The sequence below is a fragment of the Arvicanthis niloticus genome, chromosome 1, assembly GCF_011762505.2.
Source record: "Arvicanthis niloticus isolate mArvNil1 chromosome 1, mArvNil1.pat.X, whole genome shotgun sequence".
NCBI lineage: Eukaryota > Metazoa > Chordata > Mammalia > Rodentia > Muridae > Arvicanthis > Arvicanthis niloticus.
The window spans coordinates 84,881,856-84,904,447 of NC_047658.1; the positions used below are offsets into that span (position 1 = coordinate 84,881,856).

At 47.3% G+C, this 22,592-nt stretch overlaps 1 protein-coding gene across 1 annotated transcript in view; it reads left to right on the forward strand.

Annotated features, from left to right (window-relative positions):
- Window positions 1-4,535: 4,535 nt before the first annotated feature.
- Xylt1 (xylosyltransferase 1) overlaps window positions 4,536-22,592 on the forward strand; it is a 289,608-nt gene continuing 271,551 nt past the window's right edge. Inside the window, exon 1 of the mRNA XM_034505312.2 lies at window positions 4,536-5,080. Within this exon, the coding sequence (XP_034361203.1) occupies window positions 4,733-5,080 (348 nt within the window). The 5' untranslated portion in view covers window positions 4,536-4,732. The remainder of the gene's footprint in view (window positions 5,081-22,592) is intronic.

A 22,592-nucleotide genomic window follows, 5' to 3' on the forward strand; every position in this document is an offset into this window, starting at 1 on the left:
AAGTTTATTTAAATTCAGTAGGAGGCATGCAAAGCCCCAGCTCTCCAGAACCCTGTGGCAGGAATATTTGGAAAGAACAGGAAATTTTTTACTCGATGTTCAGGTGGTAACCCAGCTACCAGTCTTTCCACCCTCCACTGGCTAATCCCTCCGTTTCACAAGAAATAGATGACACACTCCTACATACAATGTCACCATTTTCATGACCCTTGGAAAAAATGAGTCTTTTTTTTTTCTTCTTTTCTGCTTCACAGTACTGAGGGTCAAAGATGTCAGGCATCCTGCTCACTGATCATAAAATGAAAATGTTGCTGAGAACGGGTTTTGAACCTGGATCTGTACCAGGCCCCAAGTGGTGCCTGCTTCTTTGTGGAAGAATGCCCTGGCTCATTTCACCTGTCCCCAATCCTGCAATAGATGGATGTTCATTCCACACCGAGATCTCACCCAAGGCCTTGCACTGTACCAAGTAGCAGAGAGAGCAGACGTAAAGAAGTGAGGAAAAATCCACCCGTGGAGACACTGGAGGATCACAAAGTCCTGATATTACACAGTCTCCTCCACTGAGCCCTCCATAACCAACCTTTCTCCCCTTGATGCTTTCAGCCATCTAACTTTGATAGAAAGAGGCTTGCTGTGTTCTCCAGACTAGCTTCAAACTGGTAATTCCCCTGCATCCATCTTCCAAGTATGTGTGCCACCAAGCTTGACTTGGTCAGTCTGGATACAAAAAGTTATTTGTATGAGTCAGCTCATTTAATCCTTGTGAGAAAGTGTCAATAAAGCTCCCAGTATTGCAAACCCCATTTTATGGATGAGGACATTAAGACTTAGAAGCTAACAATGGATACTTAAAAATGCAGCAGAAGGGCTAGGAAGATAGACCAGCTAGTAAAGAAACTTGTTTCACAGAAACCACATAAGAAGCTTTCAGGATAGCAAGCCCCCCCCCTTTAACTTCCAGGCCAAAAATCAAATAGAAATAAGCAGTGATCAAACAAACCAAAAACCCACCCCTGAGGTTCCCTTCCGGCTTTCATGCACACAAACACACACATGCATGTGCACATGCGCACATTAAGTCTAGGCAATCTAGTTCTCATCTTTCTCATTCGCTCCCTGCACTGATCCTGGACTTGCTGTCAATGATCTGTCTTGTCCCTCTGTCCTGTTGGACAGTTTTTGAGGGTGAAGACTGTCCTAACCATTTCCTTTGCAATCGCTAGCTGAGGATTGCACACTCAATAACTCAAAATGCTCCATGACAGATTCAGCCTTCCCATCCTTGAAGGGATGGAGAAACAAGAGTTGGCATTCGGGTGGTGGCTGGGAATCCCACAAATCAGGTGAAACTTCCCCAGAGCTCTGTCTCCTGGGGCCCATAGCATGGGAGCTGGGGAACCATATTTAAAACGAAAGGTTCCTCGGGGACTCTTCATCATCTCCAGATTTCGCTTGCCCAGCAGGATGCCTATATGTAATAGGGTTCCATGTATCTTTGAGGAATGAAAAACTGAGCTTTGAAAATCCTGAGGTCTCTGGATACAGTGGCTAGAGCCACTGCCAGGTCTCAAGCAGGACCCTGGCCTCTTTCTTATCCATCAAGGCCACCTGCCTCTCTGTGCACAACTGGAAATGAAAAATCCTGTCCCTCTTAATGCAAAAAGGCTATTTCTGTTTGGTAGTTCAGCAAACTTAGGGTACTCACCCTCTGGTTCTCTCAGCCGTATTGAGATGGGCATTTTAGATACTCTAATTCACCCTAGCTCCCAGCTATCTGTTCTTTTATTCCATCTTTACATCCCCATTCTCTGTAAAATGTTTGAAGGGCTACTCATCTTGGAGCCAGGAGAAGATACTCCCCGATGCCACCTCAGGTAAAATTTTCTCCAAAACCCATCCAATGAGCTGTTTATGGCATCTGTACCCTGGCCAGGGTAACTGAACCTCTTTCTTGTGTGGCTTTTTTTATGAGTCAAGATAAACAACTCTGTTTCTCCAGGGATTTGGGCCCAGGATCTTTAACCTCCGTGCTGAAGCCCTGGGGCCCTGAGGGAGCTGAATCACAGTCTGGGCCCTGGAGGACTGCTGTTAACTGTGTCATGGGGAGAAAGCATAGGTCACTGCTGCTTTACAGGCAAAGTGTAGTAGAGCTCTTGAAACAAAGGTGGGCCAGGGGCTGGAGTATTCTCCACGGCCAGTGCAGGACTTGGAGGCTGTGTTTACGCAACCTTAGCTAAGACTTCCCACTAAGAACCCTGAAGTCCTGGGAGAAGAGACAACTTGACCATGGTGGGGGAAGCTCAATGGAGACTGTGGACAGACAAGGGAAGCCACTCTTCTACACCCACTTACACCTACCCACCTGGCTCTACTGGAACATCTGAATGGCTACAGAGATAATAGATTTACCCCAAGGCCAGAGGTGAATCATGGAACCCTTGTTAGATTTATTTCCTTGATCTGACTTCCTGGTCTTTGTGACTGGTTTAAGATTTATAAATTACTCCTTAAAGAAAAATCTCTGCATCTTCTATGAGAATCCTGGATTGCAGATGAACTAAAGTTACAGACAGTCTCAGCCACAGAATCTAGGCCTCTTGTGATGTTCCAGTGTGAACAGACCCTGTGGGGGAAAAGAGAGGAGAAAGGAAGAGAAAATTCTGTAGTGGTCGTTCTGGGTTGCTGGATCAAGCCATGCCTGGAGTCAGTTCTCTGCAATAACTAGTTCTACGATCCAGTAAGGCTTATTTTTAGATTGTTAGACCAGGTGTTTTATTACAGGAACTATAAATGTTCCCAACTGATATGTAGCTAAGAGGAGACTGGTGGGCCAGGGAGCTTCCTCTCTTCTACAATCTCACTCATTCTTGATGAGGTGTGAATGCCTCTGTGCCTGGCTGCAGAGCTGGAGGAGGACACTGGAGTGGACTTTAGATGTTCAGGGCAGCAGGTTGGCTGAGGACACAGCTATCCCAGTAGCATTTTCATGAACCCATGGCTCCTTTGCAAATCTCTATAGGGATGCTAGCCACATTTTCTTTTGCGATTCCATACCTACCTGCATCTGGCTCCTCTGGCCTCCAAGTTCACTGTAGGTAAGAGGCATCCTTTGTCATTTTTGGATTCTTGTACCTGATCCCACATCTGACATACATCAGTGCTGTAGTATGCTGGTACAGTGGATGGAAGGGTCCATTTCTTGTCACTGTTTGCCTTGTTCTCTGATAGATTCTGTACATATCCACTCTCTTCCCTTTAAAAACCAGGGTGATGTTTTAAACGGCAGGAGACAAAAGACCAAGAATTCAATGTAAATCCCCTACTCACTGACATAGGCATCAGCCCCATTCATGTGCAGACATTCATAGATGCTGTGTATCAAAAGGGGTAGGCTATAAGACTGAGGCAGAGAAGGCTGGTTAAAGTTTGTGTTCAGAGAGATTGTTCCTTCCAAACTCTCACTGACAGAGGACAGAGCACAGAACAAGGTCAAGGGGGGGCAGTCCTAGTGGCTCAAGGTCACCAGTCCCTCCAGGAAAATGCTTCTTCTTATAAAACAAGGCTGGGTTCACCCAGCTCTGAATCTAGCAGACATAGTAAGTCTGACATCAGGGTGGCTGGGTGGAAAGAAGGGCCTTAAGGGAGGCTCTGAGGCTGGGAGGGCGCCTTCAGCTTGTAGCCAGGGAGGGTTGGGAAACTTCTTTAGCCACCAAAGCATCTACTTGCCAACTGGATTTGGAGGATGTTTGATTGTGAGTCCTTGGGGACCAGAGAAGTGAGTCAGTGAGCCCTGAATCTTTGGTTGGCCTTGGAGTGGGGGGTGACTCAGAAGTCACAGTGCTTGTGCTGATTAACCTCGGAGAGTCATTGAGAACCTCCTCCCCATCGTTTCAGTCAGTGATCCAGGAATCCCGGGCTGCACAAGAGCCGGGACCTGTGACACTCCTACGTTTTCTCCCATCTCCACCTGCCAAGGTTTTCTCAGTGCAACCAAAGATCCCGGGACGGAAAACTCCGCGCCTCCTGCAACTCCGCCTCCAGTTTTCTGCCACATGGAACACAGGGTCTCGGGACCCTTCTTTCCCTTTTCCTGATCTCCGCAAGCTGAGCTGCCTTGTTGGCTTGTCTATCCTCCACTTTCCCTCTCTCTACTCCTTATACCGGCCTTTTCGCACCCCTACCTTGTTCCCACGCCTGTTCTGGGGGTGTCTGTCTGCTTCCTTCGCCCCCACCCCCTCCCTCACCTTCTCCTCCCCACGCTGCCCTCGGCTCCTCCTCCAGGCCCCGCCCTCTGCCCAAGGCCCGCGTCCCTGGTGGCCCCTTCCCCAGCCCTGGTACTCCCAACGCCCGCCCTAGAACCCTGGGGTGTAGGTTGGGGACCCTGGCCCAGGGAGAAGGGAATCACGTAAGGCCAGCTCCCTCCCTGAGCCGTGTCCCCGCGCGCGCGCGCCGCGCCCCCTCCGCGGCCTCCCCGCGCCCGCCTCCCGCCTTCCCCTCCTCCTGGTGACGTCCGGGTCCCTGCCCGTCTGAAAACTCCGCGCCGCGGCGGTGGAGGCGGCGGCGGCGGCGGCAGAGGAGGAAAGGGAGGAGGAGGTGGTGGAGGAGAGGAGCAGAAGGAGAAGCAGCCGCGAGCCCGGGCGACGACGGCGGGGCCCGAGCGCGGAGCCCCCGGGATAGAGCGCGCACCGGGGTGTCCCGGCACCCCGCTCGCCCCGGGCCGCCGCGGAAGATGGTGGCGGCGCCGTGCGCCCGGAGGCTGGCGCGGCGCTCGCACTCGGCGCTGCTGGCGGCGCTCATGGTGCTGCTGCTGCAGACGCTGGTGGTGTGGAATTTCAGCAGCCTGGACTCCGGGGCTGGAGAGCAGCGGCGCGCGGGGGCAGCGGCGGGAGCAGCCGAGCAGCAGCAGCAGCAGCCCGCGGCCCCGCGCCGGGAGCGCAGGGACCTGGCTGCCCATCTGCCCGCAGCCCGCGGAGGACCTGGAGGCCGAGCAGGCGGAGGAGGAGCACGGGGAGGCGGCCCCGGAGGAGCCCGCGCACAGCAGCCTGCCAGCCGCGGGGCACTAGCCGCTCGGGCGAGGGTAAGGTGCCCTTTGGGAAGGGGATCGCGAGCCGCGCGGACAGGGAGACAGATGAGCGACCCTACCCACGCCTCCCATTGGTCTTGGTCACCCAAGTCCCGATATCCGAAGGGACTCTGAGCCCTGGCTGCCTCTGGCTGCCCTGGCTGCCCTGGGCAGCTGCAGGGTCGTGCACTGAGCTGCGCTGCTCTGTGCGGAGTCTGAGGACCGCCCCCTTGGGGTCTGGAAAGTGAGCTCCAGAAGAGACTCGCTTTCTAGGGGGTCCTATTCCCTATCACTCTTGCTGGGCGTCCTACTTGCTCTCTGAGTAGGGGCGTTGATGCCTCACTCCTCACTCGAGTGCGTGCATCGGATCGTGACCGGATCCTCAGCCGCGCTCAAGGGTAGTTCTCCACGCAGCCTCTTTGGTCTGAGCTGTTAGCTGTGGACTGAGAAGAGACCTGGAATGAGTGTGTCAAGTCCTCCACCACGTCCCTGGTACCCAAATCAACACTGGGTCCTGCGTGTCTGATCTGACTTTGGATCCTGTTTTTCTCTCTGGGTGTCTGCGTCTCCTTTCTCTACCTTCCCCAGTCCCCACCTTCCTCAGTCCCTAACCTTGCCATCACTTGCCCTCCATGACTTCGCCTCCTCTGGGATTTGCAGCTTCAGGGTACTACTGCCTCTTGGTCCCAGCTGGCTGTCTCTGACTTGACATGGGTGGCCCGTTGAACTTACTATCTGTCTGTCTGTCTGGCCACACTCTCACCACACCTCCCAGTGTGCTTTGCTCTTCTTCTCGGATGTGGATAGTCAGGGCAGTGAAACTGTCTTCTACAGTTCTACTAGTACCATCTGGTTGGCTAGGTGGAGCACCGGCTTGTCTTCCTCCCCTATCCCCAACCTCTTGGGGGGGGGGGGGGCGGTAATCTGTTTCACCTTTTTCTGAGCTAGGAGGGCAGGAGGTCCGAGTCCCTAACTACTGTACAGGGTCTTTGCTCTGCTTGGGAATGAGTGTCTGTCTGTCTGTCTTTAGGCTGGTGTGATATGCCATGTGACTCTCTGTCCATCATCCCAACTCCCTGCAGAGAACTGCCCAGCATCTGAAGGACAGTAGCCACCAGGAGAGTGCTTCTAGGATCTGTAGGGAGGGAACAGTCCTTGTTAGCTTGCCACTCTGGCAGCCCTTGCTGAAGAATGCCTAGACACAGCTACACAGCCGTGTCAGAAGTGCTTTCTGATGTGCTTAATTTCTTCGGGATTGTCTTGACCCTTGTTGCCTGAGTGCAGCTTTGTGTCTGTGGGCTGAAGCAGTCTCAGGACTTGATCTGACAGAGCATTTGACTGCTCTGTAGCTACCAGGGAGAAGTCGTAACTCTCATCTGTGGTGAGGCTTGTGAATGAGAATCTGAGCATTCTCAATGTCCTCAAGCCCTTTTTACAGCCAAGGGGACCCAGGCACTCGATGCCTTTGAACTCCTGGAGTTGATCATGTGTTCCAACTGGAAAAAAAAAAGCTATTACACGTTCTTTCTGAAATTGGAGACCTACTGGGGGGGGGGGAGGGACTAAGAGCACTAAGTGCTGGCTCAATGTGGAAACAGACAGGGTGGGGAGGGGACTTGTTGTACCTTTTGCAGCCGGAGTTCAGGAGGTACTTTCAGGGTATATAGACCACCTGTTGAGATTAGTGAGAAGGGAGGAAAAGAAACCAACTGCTGATTTCTTTGTAATTCCCTGATGTTCTGAGCAGTGATGCCCAACCCCTCCGTGTGTGTTCACCTAGGAGTAATCTTTCATGTCCTAGCTCAGTCACATCAGGTTTGGAATGGGAAAGGTGGGTTGGCAAGGTGCCACTTGGTCTTTTAAACTGTCTTTAGATTCCCAGTCATAGCAGCAGAGCTTGTCTGCAATTTTGCTCTTATCTGTGGGTTTGGGTATATCCTCCCACCAGCATCTTCCAATGTCTCTGTTTCTTTAGCTTCCCGTGTAGATATATATACATTTTGTTCTTTTTTTTTTCTTTCACCTTCCCATTTTTGGTTGTTTTCAACTGTCCGGTCTTGTTGCTGCTTCTGGATTTTTTGTCACATGCATGTCACTTTCCTGTCTTCCTCCTTCCTCCCATCCATCCCCAGGAGCTGCTGTGTGCACAGAATGGCTAGAGCTAGGGGGTCTGTCTGTCTTTCTCAGGTTGTGCCCACCCCAACCCCTGCCCTTTCATGGAGCTCAAGGAGACCAGAAGGGGGCAGGCTGTTCCCAAAGTCCATCAGAGATGGAGCTTGGGATACAGGCAGAGAGAGCCACATACTGCTAACAACCACGGAGGCTCTTGCAACATGTCATTCATTTCTGGACCCTGCCTGGGCTGACTGCATGCATGATGCTGCAGAGGGATTGGGGTGGCATTCAGAAGTGTCACACACACACACACACACACACTCACTCACTGTGATTTTTCCAGATGGCTTCTGCAAATACCATGGAAGCGTATGCTTGGATCATGATGTTTGTCTCTGTGCCGTGTTTTGTGGCAGGCTGGGGTAGGGTAGGGTGAACAGTCATGGCTTCCATGGGTGTGTGGCAAAGGATGTCAAGCAGCTGTTATGGTTAGAGTATTTTCTAATCCAGACCTAGCTGCTTCTCCTGGCTGCTTTCCCCTCTTCCAACTTCTGAACTGTGAGCCTTTTATGTTTGGAGAGCAGCATCCAGGTATAGAGATTATACCTGTGGCTGGGCACTGGAGGCACTTAAGAGAATGAGGAGCACTCAGGTTTGTATGCAGGCAGGGTCAGAGGGTGTGTGCGATGATGGTGGTGAGATGGGCATCCCTGCAAAGGTTTGCTAGTGTCCCCTTTTCCTCTCAGAGCTTTTATGTATTAGCTTGATGCAAATTACAGCTGAGTTCTGTAGCGGGGCGTTTTCTCTGAGCCTCAGTAAGGAACGAACTTTACTGTAGTCTCAGAATATAAAACAGAGAGCACTGAGCCTTAGATGAGGGAGAGTAGTGTGGGGTGAGGAGACTGTCAGAAAGATCAGCCAGCAGAAGTCCTTTAATAGACTCGGGAGGAAATGGAAGCTGTGAATGTCATACCTATATTTTCTCTTCTCTTGCTAACGTCCCCATAGTCCCAGCATTTATCATGTGTGTCCTGAGATACACTGTCAGTCAAGGTACTTAGTAAGTTTCCTTTAAGAAATCTAATTTTTTAGTGCCCTTGCCTACTGCACGTTTACAGTAGAATGCCGTTTTTGTATGATCTGACCCCTTTGAAATGCTGATTTTTTTTTTTTCAGCAGAGATCCCTCATTCTTCACATTACTCAGATAACTCTGGACTCTTTCAGACATTAGCAGTGACTTTGGAAGAGGGTTCCAGCAGCGTTGGAGGCAAAGCTTTTCTTTCTATCCAAATGTTTGCAGAGAGAACAGAGAGTGTTTGATGGCTGATATGTTTCCTCCACACTTCCAGCGAAATATTTTGTCTGAGTAAAGCACGACACTTTGTATACAGAAGTGTGCATCCTTGAACAATATTTATCTCGCTGCAGATATATTGCCGTCTGCTTTACCACACACTGGAAATGCTAAATAAAATAGATAAGTAGTAGTCATTTAATTTAATAATAAGATAATAAATACAGGCTAGATATCCATTATCTGAAATACTTTGAATGAAGGATTGTTTCAAAATTTTGATTGTTAAAGATACTTTGGAATATTAGCATATAAATAAAAAGATAGGATAGCATCCAAGATAATTAAACACAAAAGAATTAAACAAAATTATTATTTTCTTTCTGTCTTCTTACTTTCTGTCTCTCTTATTTCTTTCTTTTGTTCCTCCTGTTTCTCCTCCTCCCGGTCCTTCTTTTTTTCATCTTGCAGTGTAGCTCAGACTAATGTCTAAATCATGACACTTCTGAGATTACAACTATGCACCACCACACTGGGCTTGAACAATTCATTTATATGATTGATATATATATATATATATATATATATATATATATATATATAGCCTAAAGGTAATTTCGTACATGATTTGTGCCTGCATTTTAACTGTTTTAACTGTGACCTGTCATATGAAGCAGGTTAAAATTTTCCATTCGTCATGTCATGGCTATGCTTGGGAAATTTGCGTTTCAGAGCATTTAAGAAGTAGGACATTTCACGGGTGTATATGCATGTATGTAGTCGCTTTCCTATTCTCTCTAGGCTATCAGATCATTAAAAACAATCCCTTAAAAGGTTAGGTAGTAAAACATTTGCTGATCTTTAAACAGGAGGCCAACTGAGGCTTAAAATTCTTATTTTCTGGGAATTGTTTGACTTTGATCCATGTTCTTAACAGGAAAAAAATATAGTGAATTGAGTTAGAAAGTTGATATCAGTGTGTGTGTGTGTGTGTGTGTGTGTGTGTGTGTGTGTGTGTGTGTTTGTGACTTAGAATGCAAACTATCCTTAAGCCTACCTCTGTAGTAAGACTCTACCTGTCTACTCTGAACTGCTGGCAATGAGAGGTTATAAATCTATGGGCAGAGAGTCTAAGATGCCCCCCACCCAATGTAACTGTGAAGGGTGGGGTTTCTCCAGCCTTTAGATTGTTCTTTACAATCTCTCTCCCTTTTTATTCTCCCCCTGCCCCTGCCCCTGTGTGTGTGTGTATACATGTTCATATGGGCATATGGCTATGTGCATATGTGGGTATATGTGTACATATGTGTGCATGTGTAGAGGCCAAAGATTAATGTTGGGACGCCTCGCCTATCACTGCCAAGCTTAATTTTGGAAACAAGGAGTTTCACTGAGCCTGAAGCTCACTGATTCCACCAGGCTGGCTCACCAATGAGCTCCAGGATCTGTGTATTCCCACCGTCTCAGTGCTAGGATTATAGGTGTGCTCCGACGTGCCTGGCTTTTCACTAGTGCTCTGGAGATCCTCAGGTTTGTGCTGTAAGCACTCTACAAACCGAGCCATCGCCCAGCCCATCGCTTCCTTCTGCTTTTCTTTTTAAGGATGTATATGAGTATTGTGTCTGTGTTTGCATCTGCACAACAGAAGAGGACATCAGACCAGATGAATCTGTAGTTATAGTGGGTTTTGAGCTGCCATGTGGGTGCTGGGAATTGAACTTAGTACCTCGGGGGGACCAGCCAGAGTGTTTAATGCTGAGCCATCTCTTCATTTCTAATGCCTATCTACCAGAAGGAAGGGCAAAGACTTTGGGGAAAGTGAAATGAATCGGTAACCAATACCACCCGTGACAAAAACTGATTTAAAGAGACAGAGAGAAGTGAGGTCTCTCACTGCACCTGAAGCTCCTTGATTCAGCCAGGCTGGCAGACTAGTGAGCTCCAAAACTCTTGTCTCTCACCACCACCTCAGTGCTGGGATTACAGGAGTGTCCCACCATGCCTGGAACATGTGATTGTGTACAGAGGGTCAGATCCCTGCTTTGTACTCTTTTCTTTCTCTCTGTGGGCTGGGCAAGTCTCTCTGCTTCCCTGCAACTTGGAGCCACCTCTGTAGTGTGCAGAGGGAGAAGGGTACTGACCAATTCGTGAGAACTGGTTTGCTCTGGCCACAGACTGATGCCTCAGTGTCAGCTGCTCTCTCGGAAGGAAAGCCTAGAGTGCTTGGAATAAACATTTGCTTTTTTCAAAGTTACTTGATTACAATAGCTTTTCAGTGAAACTCTGCAGTAGAACGTCTGAGGATCTTCTGGTGTGGACCAGCCTTTGATGGCTGTATGTCTGACATTATTTTGGTGTTTTACATCCATGAAACTTATTCCACCAAATTCCCACCCAGTGTGTATAAGAGTATGTGTATGTCTGTGTGTATCTACGTGTGTGTGTGTGTGTGTGTGTGTGTGTGTGTGTGTGTGTGTGTACGCGCGCGCGCGCATGTGTAGGACTGTCTGTCTGACTGTCTGTCTGTGTCTCTGTATCACTCTATTCGTCTATCTACACCTCCACTCCAGGAAGCAAGATGTTTGTTACACATTTCATACAAAGTTGAAGCTGAGGGTACCTAATTAGGAATTATTTGTCTTTTGATGACTAGTTGTGATCATAAAAAAAGACAGGTTGGGCATAAAAAAAAAAGAGTTCCACAGACATCATCTCCCTGTGTCACTGGACCCTGCCAGCACTGTGTGAGGAGGCTGTTGCTGTACTCATATAGATGAAGAAACTGGGAAGCAATCCCAGGCTGCTTCTTGCTCAGTGCTGCCTGGAGTTCTGAGCGCCTCATCTGTACAGCTTTTCAAACCCCCTCACGCAGCCATATGCTTCTTGAAAGTCATTGCTCCATTTTAACAGATTCCTAAAGGTGTACAGACTCTTGAGAAGAACCAGATCCCTGAAGAACGATGTGAATAGCACAGTTGTAAGCTGCAGAGCTGAGGTCTGAACCCAGGCAGGCTACACTCTGAATGGTCTACTCTACATTCTCTGGTGTCTAAGGCCTTGCAGAGGCTGCCTTCTGACCTTAGCACCCCATAACTTCAAGGATCCCAACAAAATGCCAGACCCCAAAGGCAAGATTTTGTTTTAGTATCTTTAGAGTCCAGCAAGATGCTTTGACATACACAGAGAAAAACAAAACACAACAAGGTAACAATGATGACAGCAAAAGGTTTCTGTAATTCAACAAATGAACACATCCCTTATACCATGTGTCTGCCCCTTGTTTCTTGAGGAGAGCACCAAAACTACCTTTTTAACAAAATTCTTGAGTTTGATAAACTATTATGTATGAAACAACGTGACGCTCATTCCTCCAGTCCCATGTTGGGTATGTAGGTTTGTTCATCCCACTTCCTACTATGTTGTAACCTTTGCTCTGCATCCCACTTGAAGACAGGATTTTATGGCTCCAGAAAAGCAAGAGAGAGTGTGGCCTCTAGTGAAACTCACTACAGAGTAACTGACCTGAGTCTTGCCAGAACAGGAGTCCTGGATTCAGGACAAGGGACAAGGGACAAGGGACAGGGGGATGTTGGGTAAGGTTTCCAGACCAGTGGAAAATGTCCCCACAGCTGTTCCTGCCATTCCACTCTTCAGTTCAACCGCCCAACTGTTATCTCTGGAGGATCCCAGGGCCTGGGCCATTGCAACAGGAGTTATCTCTGTGAACACGCAGTCCATGTAGGTACTTCCTTCCTCTTGCAACAGGCATTACTTACTTATTTGCCTCCTTGGGCTGTTCCTCTGTCATCCTTGTGGCTAGTCCATCCTTCCATCAACCAAAGACTTACAAGGAGGTGGGGGAGGCAGGTGGGTGTCACTGTACCATTGGGGAGGGATACTGGCACCAATCAGTACTAGAGTCTAGAAACACAGATCCCCAAGAAGGAGAAAGATGAGCGAGAACTTATTCTCAATTAATTCTTTTGAGAGTGTCTCCCTATCCAGCCAGGCCTCTTGAAGGCAATGAAGTGGATTTGTTCTTGCTGAAATCTGGCTTGCCCCAGTCAGGTGACCCTGGCTTATCTGGGCAATGTGTCAGGGGATGCTAATGAAGGAGGGTGCCAAGATATATTTGTGTCTACTTGGGGATCTTTCCTGTGAACCTGGGCTGTAAAGTCAACTTGGATATAATGGTTCCCTACCCAAGACATGTTCACATGCCAACTGTGATAATGACGGTGCCAAGTAGGGGGATGAGTGTTCTTGACTATTTATCTTATATCAGACAACTGTGGATTGACTAGACAGTTGTACTCCTACCAAATCTTTTACCAGCCTACAAGTGAAGACTGGTGTCTCCTTTCTGTTTTTTTTTTATTGGTTACAAATAATAACCTTGTGCAATGAATTGGGTGAAAGTTAAATTTCTGAGAAGAGTCCAAACTAGGAGTTGAAGGATGGTGACTACAAAGACTGTCTGAGACTTTGTCTAGTTCACTGTTGTAAATATTTCGACTTTAGCCCAGTTTCATCCCATTTATTCGCGTATGCTTGCATATGTCTATTCACCCATCCGTCAGCCCATCCGTCTAGTCATCCATGTACCCATGAGGCTAGCCATGTATGTATCCATGAATGAATGAACAAACCAATGAATTAATTAATGAATGAGTGAATCCATCCATCCAGTGCTCCAAGCCCTCCTAGAGGAGGATCGTAGCAGGCAAGGGAGGGTTAGAATCACAATCACAAGCAGCCTGCCAGCTGAACATTCTTCTCTGCTGGGCTTGGATGAGAGATGACCTCTCGCATACAAGAAAAAGGCATTCTCTGGGAAAATGGGAGTGATGGTGTCATCAAGGAGCCCAGAAGCTTTCTAGTCTCCTGCCATTTCAGAACCTCCTGACCAAAGGGCTGATCTGTTCCACTCATGAGGTCTGAGCTCCTCATTCTGTAGCTGAAAGACTGAGCCTACAGAATAGGTGTGTGGCCAGCCAACTGTAGCCCAAGAGGCAGATTCTGTGCCATTTGTGATACAGGCCAGTCTCTGGCATTGTCTTTATTCAGGGCTCAGTTTCCTTGTCTGAAACTCTGTAGCCTCATGGGCCTTGGTAATGAAAACTAACTCTGGCCCATCGTCAATATGTTTTGCCTTCATACATGTATCCATCCATCTGTGCATCGTCATTTCAGCAATCCATCCATTTATCCATCCACCCACCCACCCACCCATCCACCCACCCACCCATCCATTTATCCATCTACCATCTACCCATCCACCCATCCTTCCTATTCACCCACTTATCCATCATCCATCCATCCATCCATCCATCCATACATACATACATACATACATACACACACACCCATCTATCCATCCCCCATCCATCATCCACCCATGCATTTAATCACACATACATGTATTACATATCTATTTTTCTTTCCATCCACCATCAATTCATCTACCTATGCATGAATGATCCATCCATTTACCCTTCTGACTGTCCTTGCATCCATCCATCCTTTCATGGGATTGCAAATCAGCCTATATATTAAGTACCATAAGGCTGTGTGGACTTCTGCAATTGTTTTAAATGTCACAAGGGTTGGCAGTCCTGTGTCACATTTTGTTTGTTATGAACAGCCAAGCTGGAAATGGTCATACCCTGAGCCCTTCAATTCTTAGATCCCTCTCCCAAGATCATTTTAAGAACTCATTTACTAATCGGTTTGCCACCTGTTCGCTAGAAATTTGTGATCATTGTAGCCAGCTGAGAGTGGCCTCATGTTGGTCGTTACTGCGACTGTTTTCGAGTACCCTCTGCATGATGGAGGTAGTGGAGCCCCAGAGTACACAACTTCTCTCAAACACCAGGTCACTCAGAAGATGAACCTCAGGGATAAAAATGGAACCTGGCATTCTGCAGTTGTGAAGTTTCTACTTTGTGGCAGTAGGGTATCTAGAAACCCTGCAAGGGTGGACACTGGGAAGTGGGAGTTGTCGAAGAAAAAGGCAAGTGGACCGACCAGTACAACATTCTGGATCCCCTTGGCTTGCATCCTAGCTCTATCAAAGTTGTCTGACTTTTACCACTGAGTCTTTCTGGAGCTTCCTCTGATGATGCATGTAAAACCAGCTCTCTCCTTAGGTCACAGAGATCAATCTGATAGAGAAGCAAATGTTAGGGTACTCAGAACGCCCCATAAAGATGGATGCTGGTGCGCCTGTCTCAGAGTGGGGTCCATGGTGATTAAGTGATTGAATGAATACATGAATGAATGAAGCTCACTAGAGGAAGCCTGCATTTACAAGATATCCATATGGATTCTGAGTGCCTGCTGTGAGTCAGGCCCTGTGTAAAATGTGGGACCCACGTTCTGCTGGCCATGGTTGGGACACAGGAGGATGCACAAGCAGAATAATCACAAAGGAATAAAATCTAAGTTACTGAATTGTGAAGGCAATGCTTACGGTATTAGGGAGAGAGTGATGTGCGTTTGGAGAAGGGTGGACTTTGGGAGGAGCAGTTGTGTTCTGCTCTCTTTTCGGTGTTTATTTTGCTTACTTGGGGGTGACGGCATACTTTGGAAGGATGCTTTTTGCTAGAGGAGTTCCACACTGGGTGCAGGGTCCCAAATAGACTGCAGTTGCCAATATCAATTCACCAGGGCTTTCAGGAGGGCTGACAGCTCTCATAAAGAGGGTTAGGGCTGGGAAGGCAGCTGAGCTGAGCAAGATCCTGACTTCCATTCCTAGCACATGAAAAGGAAAAAAAATTAAAGCTGTCATAACTGTGTATAAAGGGCTGTATCTAGTCATGTCTGCATGAAAATTTCAGTTCTTAGATTTTTCTATGTTCACTTAACTGCTGTGAGTTCTTACTCTTTCTTTCTCTCTCCCTTCTCCTTTCTCTGTGTACAGTCTAGTGAATGGTCACACACTGAGCACACCCAAGACTCCCACACTCAGACCAGAAAACAGCACCTGTGACTCTGCTGGTGCATCCCTCCCCTGCTTCTTGGGTGGCACATTTAAAAATACTACTAATAGTTTTGTCGTATTTAAAATGCATATTAAGGAAAATACATACAGCCAATGAGGCCATCAAAATGTCAGCCTCAGTGCTCTTGTGGCCTCACATATGAATGACATGGCAAGAAAGTAGAAAGAAATTGTCTACCAGTCTATAAACCTCATAGTGCCAAACCCAGTTTTAACTGGGTCCCAGCTGAGTTTGGTGAAAGACTGTGAAGGAGTATCACATTCTGTGTATGTCCATTAACCTGTTGGAAGAGTGTTGGCTGTTCTGATGCTAGCTCTGCGAAGGCTGTGGAGATGGCTCAGTCTGTAAAGTGCTTACCGCACAGGGCCTGGATTTCATCTGCAGAACACACCTTAAAAAACAAAACAAGCAAAAGCAAACCAAACAAACACAAAACCAACTCCCCCCCCTCCTCCCCCCCCAAAAACCGAGCAGGTGTAGTGTGCTGGAGAGGAAGAGACAGTTGACTCTCTGTGGTTCACTGGCCAGCCAGCCTGATCGGTGAGCTCAGGCCAGTGAGAGACTGTTTCAAAAGTCACGATGCCTGTGGAACAACGCCTGGCGGTGTCCTCTTACTTCCGGAAACACTTATCCCCCATGTACATGAATATGCACACACAGAAATGAGTGCACGGCTGTGTTGTTTTGTTCTGACATCCCAATGGAAAAAGGATTAAGGCAGACGCTGTAGGAACCATACTCTGGGCTGTTGGAAGGGGGTGAACTAGGCCCGCTGAGATAGAGGACTTCCGTGGCTCTGCTGCTTCTGTACAGGCTCCCATGGAGGACTCCCATGTTCGTCCTCCTCGATTTGGTTCCCAGCCCTTCCTGTGAGTCTCTGGGATTCATGCCTCCTGTTGAATCCCTGTTTTCTGCTTGGTCCGCTGTGTATTGAACATGAAATTAGCTGTGATGGATGAGTCCCTGGACAGACTGGTAAACAGCTGCATTACCTTAACCAAGAACCAAGACTGCAATTCAGAGCCCAGGGTCACAGAGTCACCACGCAGATGTCAGCAGCAACTCCAAAGGGCAATGAGGACACCTAATCGTCTCATGAGGAGGGAGGTGGGAATGAGGAAAACCCAAGGACAGCGAGATCATTTCACACTGTCTCAGCACTCAACCACACTGGCGTTCATAAAATAAACAATGGCTTTTGTAATGGAGAGCTCTGTGTACATTATTTAAGGATAGTATTAAAATCTGCTTCGATGGATCAAGAAATATGGTGGGTTGCCTCATTAAGTACCCTTTCTTCGGGGATGTGAAAAATACTCTATCTTCATCTTTACTGGTGAAATAGGGTTTTATTAATTAGATATGTAATGAGAAATCTTTTTGTTGTTTTGTTTCCCTTTGCCAGACTTTTAGCTGTCTTGTGTTTGTTTGTTGGTTGGTTTTTTATTTTTTCATGAAGGACCAGGCTTTGCAGATGTTCAGTATGAAATAAAAGCCTATTCATTGCCTCTCATTCATACTGCCTTTTATGTCTGGCTGGGAAGAGACAGCTGGTGTCAAAGACACAGAGAGCCCCTTTGGCTCACAGGTGACTTCACTCCGAGTCTGATGTGAGCCAGCCCTAGGTCCTCTCCTAGCATCTCACTTCTTAAGTAGAAAGCAAAGAGAAGACAGTTTGAGGAGGGTGGGAACCATGCAAGAATGGGGGTCCAGCAACCACTGAGTAATTTGCAGGTGGGCCTGGCTTCTGTTACTAACTTCCCCCCCACCAGGAAGCTGGTGGCAGCTGGAGATTTTGGAAGGTTCATAACTGTCAGCCAGCAGAAGGATCTGGAAGAAGCCAGCTGTTTATTGGGGATGTTTAGGGGGTGGAGGGATGATGCTCAAACAAAAGTTGATGCTGAAAGTAGTGGGGAAGCCAGAAGCCAGGAGCAAACCTGGCTCTCTGTGGGTAAGAGATGCACAACACCTTCCATCTTCCGTCTCTCCAGTCCTTCTCATCCTCCTTCGTGTGAAACAAATAGGTAATTTCTAAACATCTGAGTTGGTAGCCAAAAACCACTGACTTCAAATCCTAATCTCTTCTGGAGTGCCTGCTACTGCTGGACTCTGGCCTTTGTTTCTGGAAAGGTGACAGTTTGCAGGAGGAAGGTGTGACTTTCCTTTCTGCTGGGACTTCCAGCTTGCCCTGGGGCCACCCTGTCTATCTGTGTCACTTGAAACCACAGTTGGGGTTTGTATGAGTCAACTTCCTTTTACTGTGGCAAAATGCCACATGGAAGGCAGGGAGATTAACTGGGGCTCAAGGGTTGGAATAGTTTCTTTACTTGGCTTTCTGCACAACTGAGCCTGTGATGAGGCAGGAGAGTGTGGTGAAGGGAGCCACTCACCTCATAACAGCCTGAAAGCAGAAAGAGGGTTGGCTGCTGGTCACCTAGCTTGCTCGGGTGAGGGTCTGGCCCCTACAGACTCCATCCCCTTCAGTTGAGCCACTTTGGACTACACCTTCAAGGGATCATCAGCTTTTGTGGGCCATTTGACAAGATTTGAGTTAACTCAAATCACAATAACGTGCTAACAATTGTGGTTCCCTGTGAGAAGCCAGTATGTGCCATGCTAAGCAGAATATCGGGGATTATCAGGTTCAATCAGCCTTATCAAGTGGCTGCTATGCCAATTCTTACTTTATTCCCTGATCTTGATTTCTCTCAAGAGACTGAGGCCTGGGGAGAATAAAGAATTCCCCTGAGCTCTAAGACAAGCAACACTGGAATATGACTCAGGCAGTCTGACCTGGGAGCCTGTATGTCAAAATTCTGGGCTCCATAGAAAGGAGTATATGTGTGTATGGGAGTGCACATGTGCTTGTGTTGGGGTGGAGGCTATGAGCCAATGTTGGGTATATTCCACTCTCCTCGAATCGAGTTCTCTGATTCAGGACTCTGACTGGCTTGTAAGACCCTGGGCTCTGCCTGTCACCCTCTCCCAGGCACTGGGATTACATATGTGCCCTGACACACTCAGGTTTTGTGTGCCAGGGTCCTCATTACTAACATCTCTGGTAGATGATTTTAACAGAGCAGTTTCTCTGAGCCATTGTGCAGAATCCCTCTACTAGGAAGTTGTCTCCATCTGCCCATTGTGTGAATGGAACTACTGAGACCCAGCACCAAGCCAGGATCAAGCTGGGGTGTAAACCAGAGTGTGACTTACTGTTGCTAAAGGAAGAATTCACACATTCAGACCTGGCAGTCCTCTGTGCTGAGAAGCCCTGACTCTCATCCTCACCGAGCTAGGCAGGGCCAGTGGCAGGCACCCTCCATCCACAGTGAGAAAGAGAAGTAACATCCACGGTGTAATATTTTGATAAGTTTCTGATTTGTATTAAAATAATAATTACAGCAATTATTATGGACTTGAATTTCAGGGAGACCCAGCTGCTTACAGAGAGAAAAAAATAATTAACCACATATTCTCTGGGAATTACATGGAAGTCAGGCCTGGCCCTTTCCCTCCCTGAATGTCCAGTGGAGGTTTGGCTGCAGGTTGAAGGCCACGTGCTTTGCCAGCTGCTGTTGTGAGTGGAATGGGTAGCCAAGGACCACTGGAGGAGCCCTGGTGATAGAGAAGTGTGTCATACCAGGGATGCTGGGTTTGAATGGTAGCCCTGTCCTTCAGCCTATCAGATGGGTGTCACTTTAGACACAAACATAATGTCAGCTGGAGGAAAATAATTGCAACCTGTGTTTTATTATTAAATAGTCCAAAGGACACTAGCCTCTGTTGGTACCTGGCCACACTGAAGGAGGCCTAGCTAATTTAATTTGATTGCTGAGGTTTACTCTATGAAGCTGGGTGAACTGTAAGCTGCCTTGATTGTAAAGATGTGTAATAGTTCTAACTTTTATTTACTTCCCTTCTCAGTGCTGGGCATGGGACCTGGGGCTGGTCCAGGTTCAGCAAACCCTACACGTCCAAGCTGCTTGTTCATGGTCCTTTAGCTGGCCCCTAGTTGGTGGCCATCAGGAATAGTGCTGCTATGAACACTCTTTAAGAAGAAATTACTACATTAGAAATTGTGTGTGTGTGTGTGTGTGTGTGTGTGTGTGTGTGTGTGTGACAGGCAGGGGGAGCCCATAGGGCTCAGACTATAATTTGCAAGAGTCAGCTGCCTTCTTCTACCATATAGGTCCCCAGGATGGGACTTAGGGTCACCAGGAACAGTGATATGCAGCTTGTCTGCTGAGCCATCGCTCCAGCTCTGCCCTGAGCACTTGCATATGTGTCTTTGACGAACACACAGGCATTGGTTAGGTAAATATCCATGAGCAAGATCAATTTACTTACTGTTTTGCTTTGTTTCTCTTTTCAAAATGTCTGGTTTGGAGATGAGCTTTGACTTTGAAACCTTACTTTCTTTCACATGGAGGAGTGGAGGCCGGTGATAGGTTCCCAGGTGGAGGTTGCAGGAGGAGGCTTATGTCCGTAATTAGTGATGTAGAACAGGAATCTGTACAACTGCGATGTATTCCTTGGTTACTGTTCAGTTCCTTTAGGGCTGATGGGAGCACCTGACGTTAACTACTTTGGGAAACGATGCCATCATTTAATTTCTTATGCTGAAGTCATATGGTCCAGAAAGCTGTTATCTTTACTCAGCAAAACAAGTCTGGCAGAATTAGGCCTTTTTTTTTTTTTTTTTTCTTTCTTTCCAATCCCTATCACTTTCCACTTTGATTGACTTCTCTTTATCCCTAGCTGTTCTGGTATTCTTGCTGGGAAGCAGATGAGCACAGCCCTGCTTCCCCCATCAGATCGCTAGCCTGCAGTGGCATGTGTCAGTTTACATTGAAATGCTGTGCCGAAGTGTCCCTTCGGGGACTGCATATGTTGTCGGCCGCAGAGCATTAGAGCTCTGGCCTCCATCTGAGGACCTGGCTCTCTGTGCAGTGTCAGCATTGCTTAGTGGCCCAGGATCTGCCATGCTTCGCTTTCTGAACCCCAGTCACTTTCTATTTACTGTCCCACTTCTGCAGTCACAGCCACTGACAGGGTTGGGAGAAGGATTCCTTTCAATCCCCCATCTTTCGGCTTTGCTTGGCGCTGGCTAAATACAATGACTTCATATTCTTTCTGGGGCCTGTTAAGGAGCCCTGTCAGCTCTGTCTTCCAGCCATCCCTCCCCAGAAGAATAACATCCTGCCTGTTTAAGAAGCGTGGCCCCAGGTCCTGCTGTTTGCAATGAGAGGACTTCACCTATGTCACAAGAGAATATGCTTGCTGATGTTATTTTTGTGGGTGGTGAAATATGGATTTTTGCCCTGGAAGTGTACATGAAATCCCACTTCAGCCACCATCTGTTACATATGAATCAATGTTGGTCAGTTTCAGTTGTAGTCTTTAACATGGGGTTAGGACCCTGAGTGTGGATTTCCTAGATATGAAATACTTAACCTTTCAGTCTAGGTGGCTTTGCTCCCCAATTCCAGCTTTACAGTTTATTAAACCTTAGAACTTCTTATAACGGGGTGTGTGGGGGGGGGAGAGAACCATGACACATGCGTGGAAATCAAAGGACAACTTGCAACAGTTCTAACTTGAGAATCTGGGAATTGAACTCGGGTTACAAGGCTTGGTGGCGAGTACCTTTACCTGACCAGCTAGAAGAGCTATCTTGTTAACCCTGTGACCTCTTCTTTATCAATCCTACTTTCTAAGCAGCTTGTGGTAATGCGTGCTTGTAATTCTAACACCTGGGTGGTGGAGGCAGGAGAGTAAGGAGGTCAAGGCCAACCTCTACTACATATGGAATTTGAGGCTAGCTTGGGTTATGTAAGACTTTGTCTCAGAAAACAAAATACAACACAGAGGAGACCATGCTCTAGATGTTCTGAGATGCTCACATAAAATTGATGATTAACTTCATCTCAGAATCAGCTAATCCATTTCAAAATACAAAATCTTCTGGCCTCATTCTTGGAATAACAAGGTGTTGGACATTCGCTTCTAGAAGGCAGCCACATAGAAATGCAAACTGAGAAGACATTTCTAGGGCTGGGGATCTGGCTTGGTAGGTGCTTGCCTAATGTTCAAACAGCCTTGGGCTTTTATCTCTAGCCCTGCATAAAGCAGGCATGGTAGCACCTGCCTGTAAACCTAGCACTTGAGTGGAAGAGACAAGAGGATGAGAAGTTCAAGCTTGTTTTGGGATATATAGCTATTTGGGGGATGTCTTGCTTACTTTTCTATTGCTGCAATTAAACACTATGACCAAGTCAACTTATTAAAGAAAGTATTTAATTTGGGTTTATGGTTTCAGAGGGTTAGAGTCCATGATGGTGGAGCAAAGGCATGGCTAACACATGGCTATGGGAACAGCTTAGAGCTTATGCAAATAGGAGGCAGAAAGGGCACATTGGAGTCTTTTGAAACCTCAGAGCCCACTCCCAACAACACACTCCTTCATCAAGGCCACACTTCCTAATCCTTCCCAAATAGTTCCACCAGCTGGAGATCAAGTATTCAAATGTATGAGCCTCTGCAGCCATTCTCACTCCAACCACCACAGAGTCCAACCTGAGTCACACCAACCCCACCCCCAAAAAACAAACAACAAAAAGAATCCTGTCTACATCACTCTTATATCAAAGAAGAAATCGCATAGACCTTTCAGATGAAATGCAGTGGCAATGGGAACAGCTTACATTCCAGCCTGACTGGCGAGGTTAACCAGGTGCCCAGAGGCAAATTCATAGCCCATTTTTAAAGTAAGTTAGCTTCCAATCTGAGACAGAGAAGATGAAAGTGGTAAAGGCGAGAGGCCAATTTTTTCTTTTAAAACCTCAACAACCTGTTGAGGATAAACTAAAATAGGAAAGAAAGAATCCTGAAAGAAAAAGAGGATATGGGTAAATCAGGATCCAAATGATGTAGTTCCAATTTATGAAAGCCCCTTATAGCTCAGGCCACTGGTATGCAAGTTTTTCAGTGAGATTCCTATACTCATTTTATTAAAAATTAGTCTCTTGTCCTGTTTTATTAAAAATCTTGGAAAATTAAGGGACTTGGAGGTGAACCATAAACAGTCTATCATGTACCTTGAAGTCTTACAG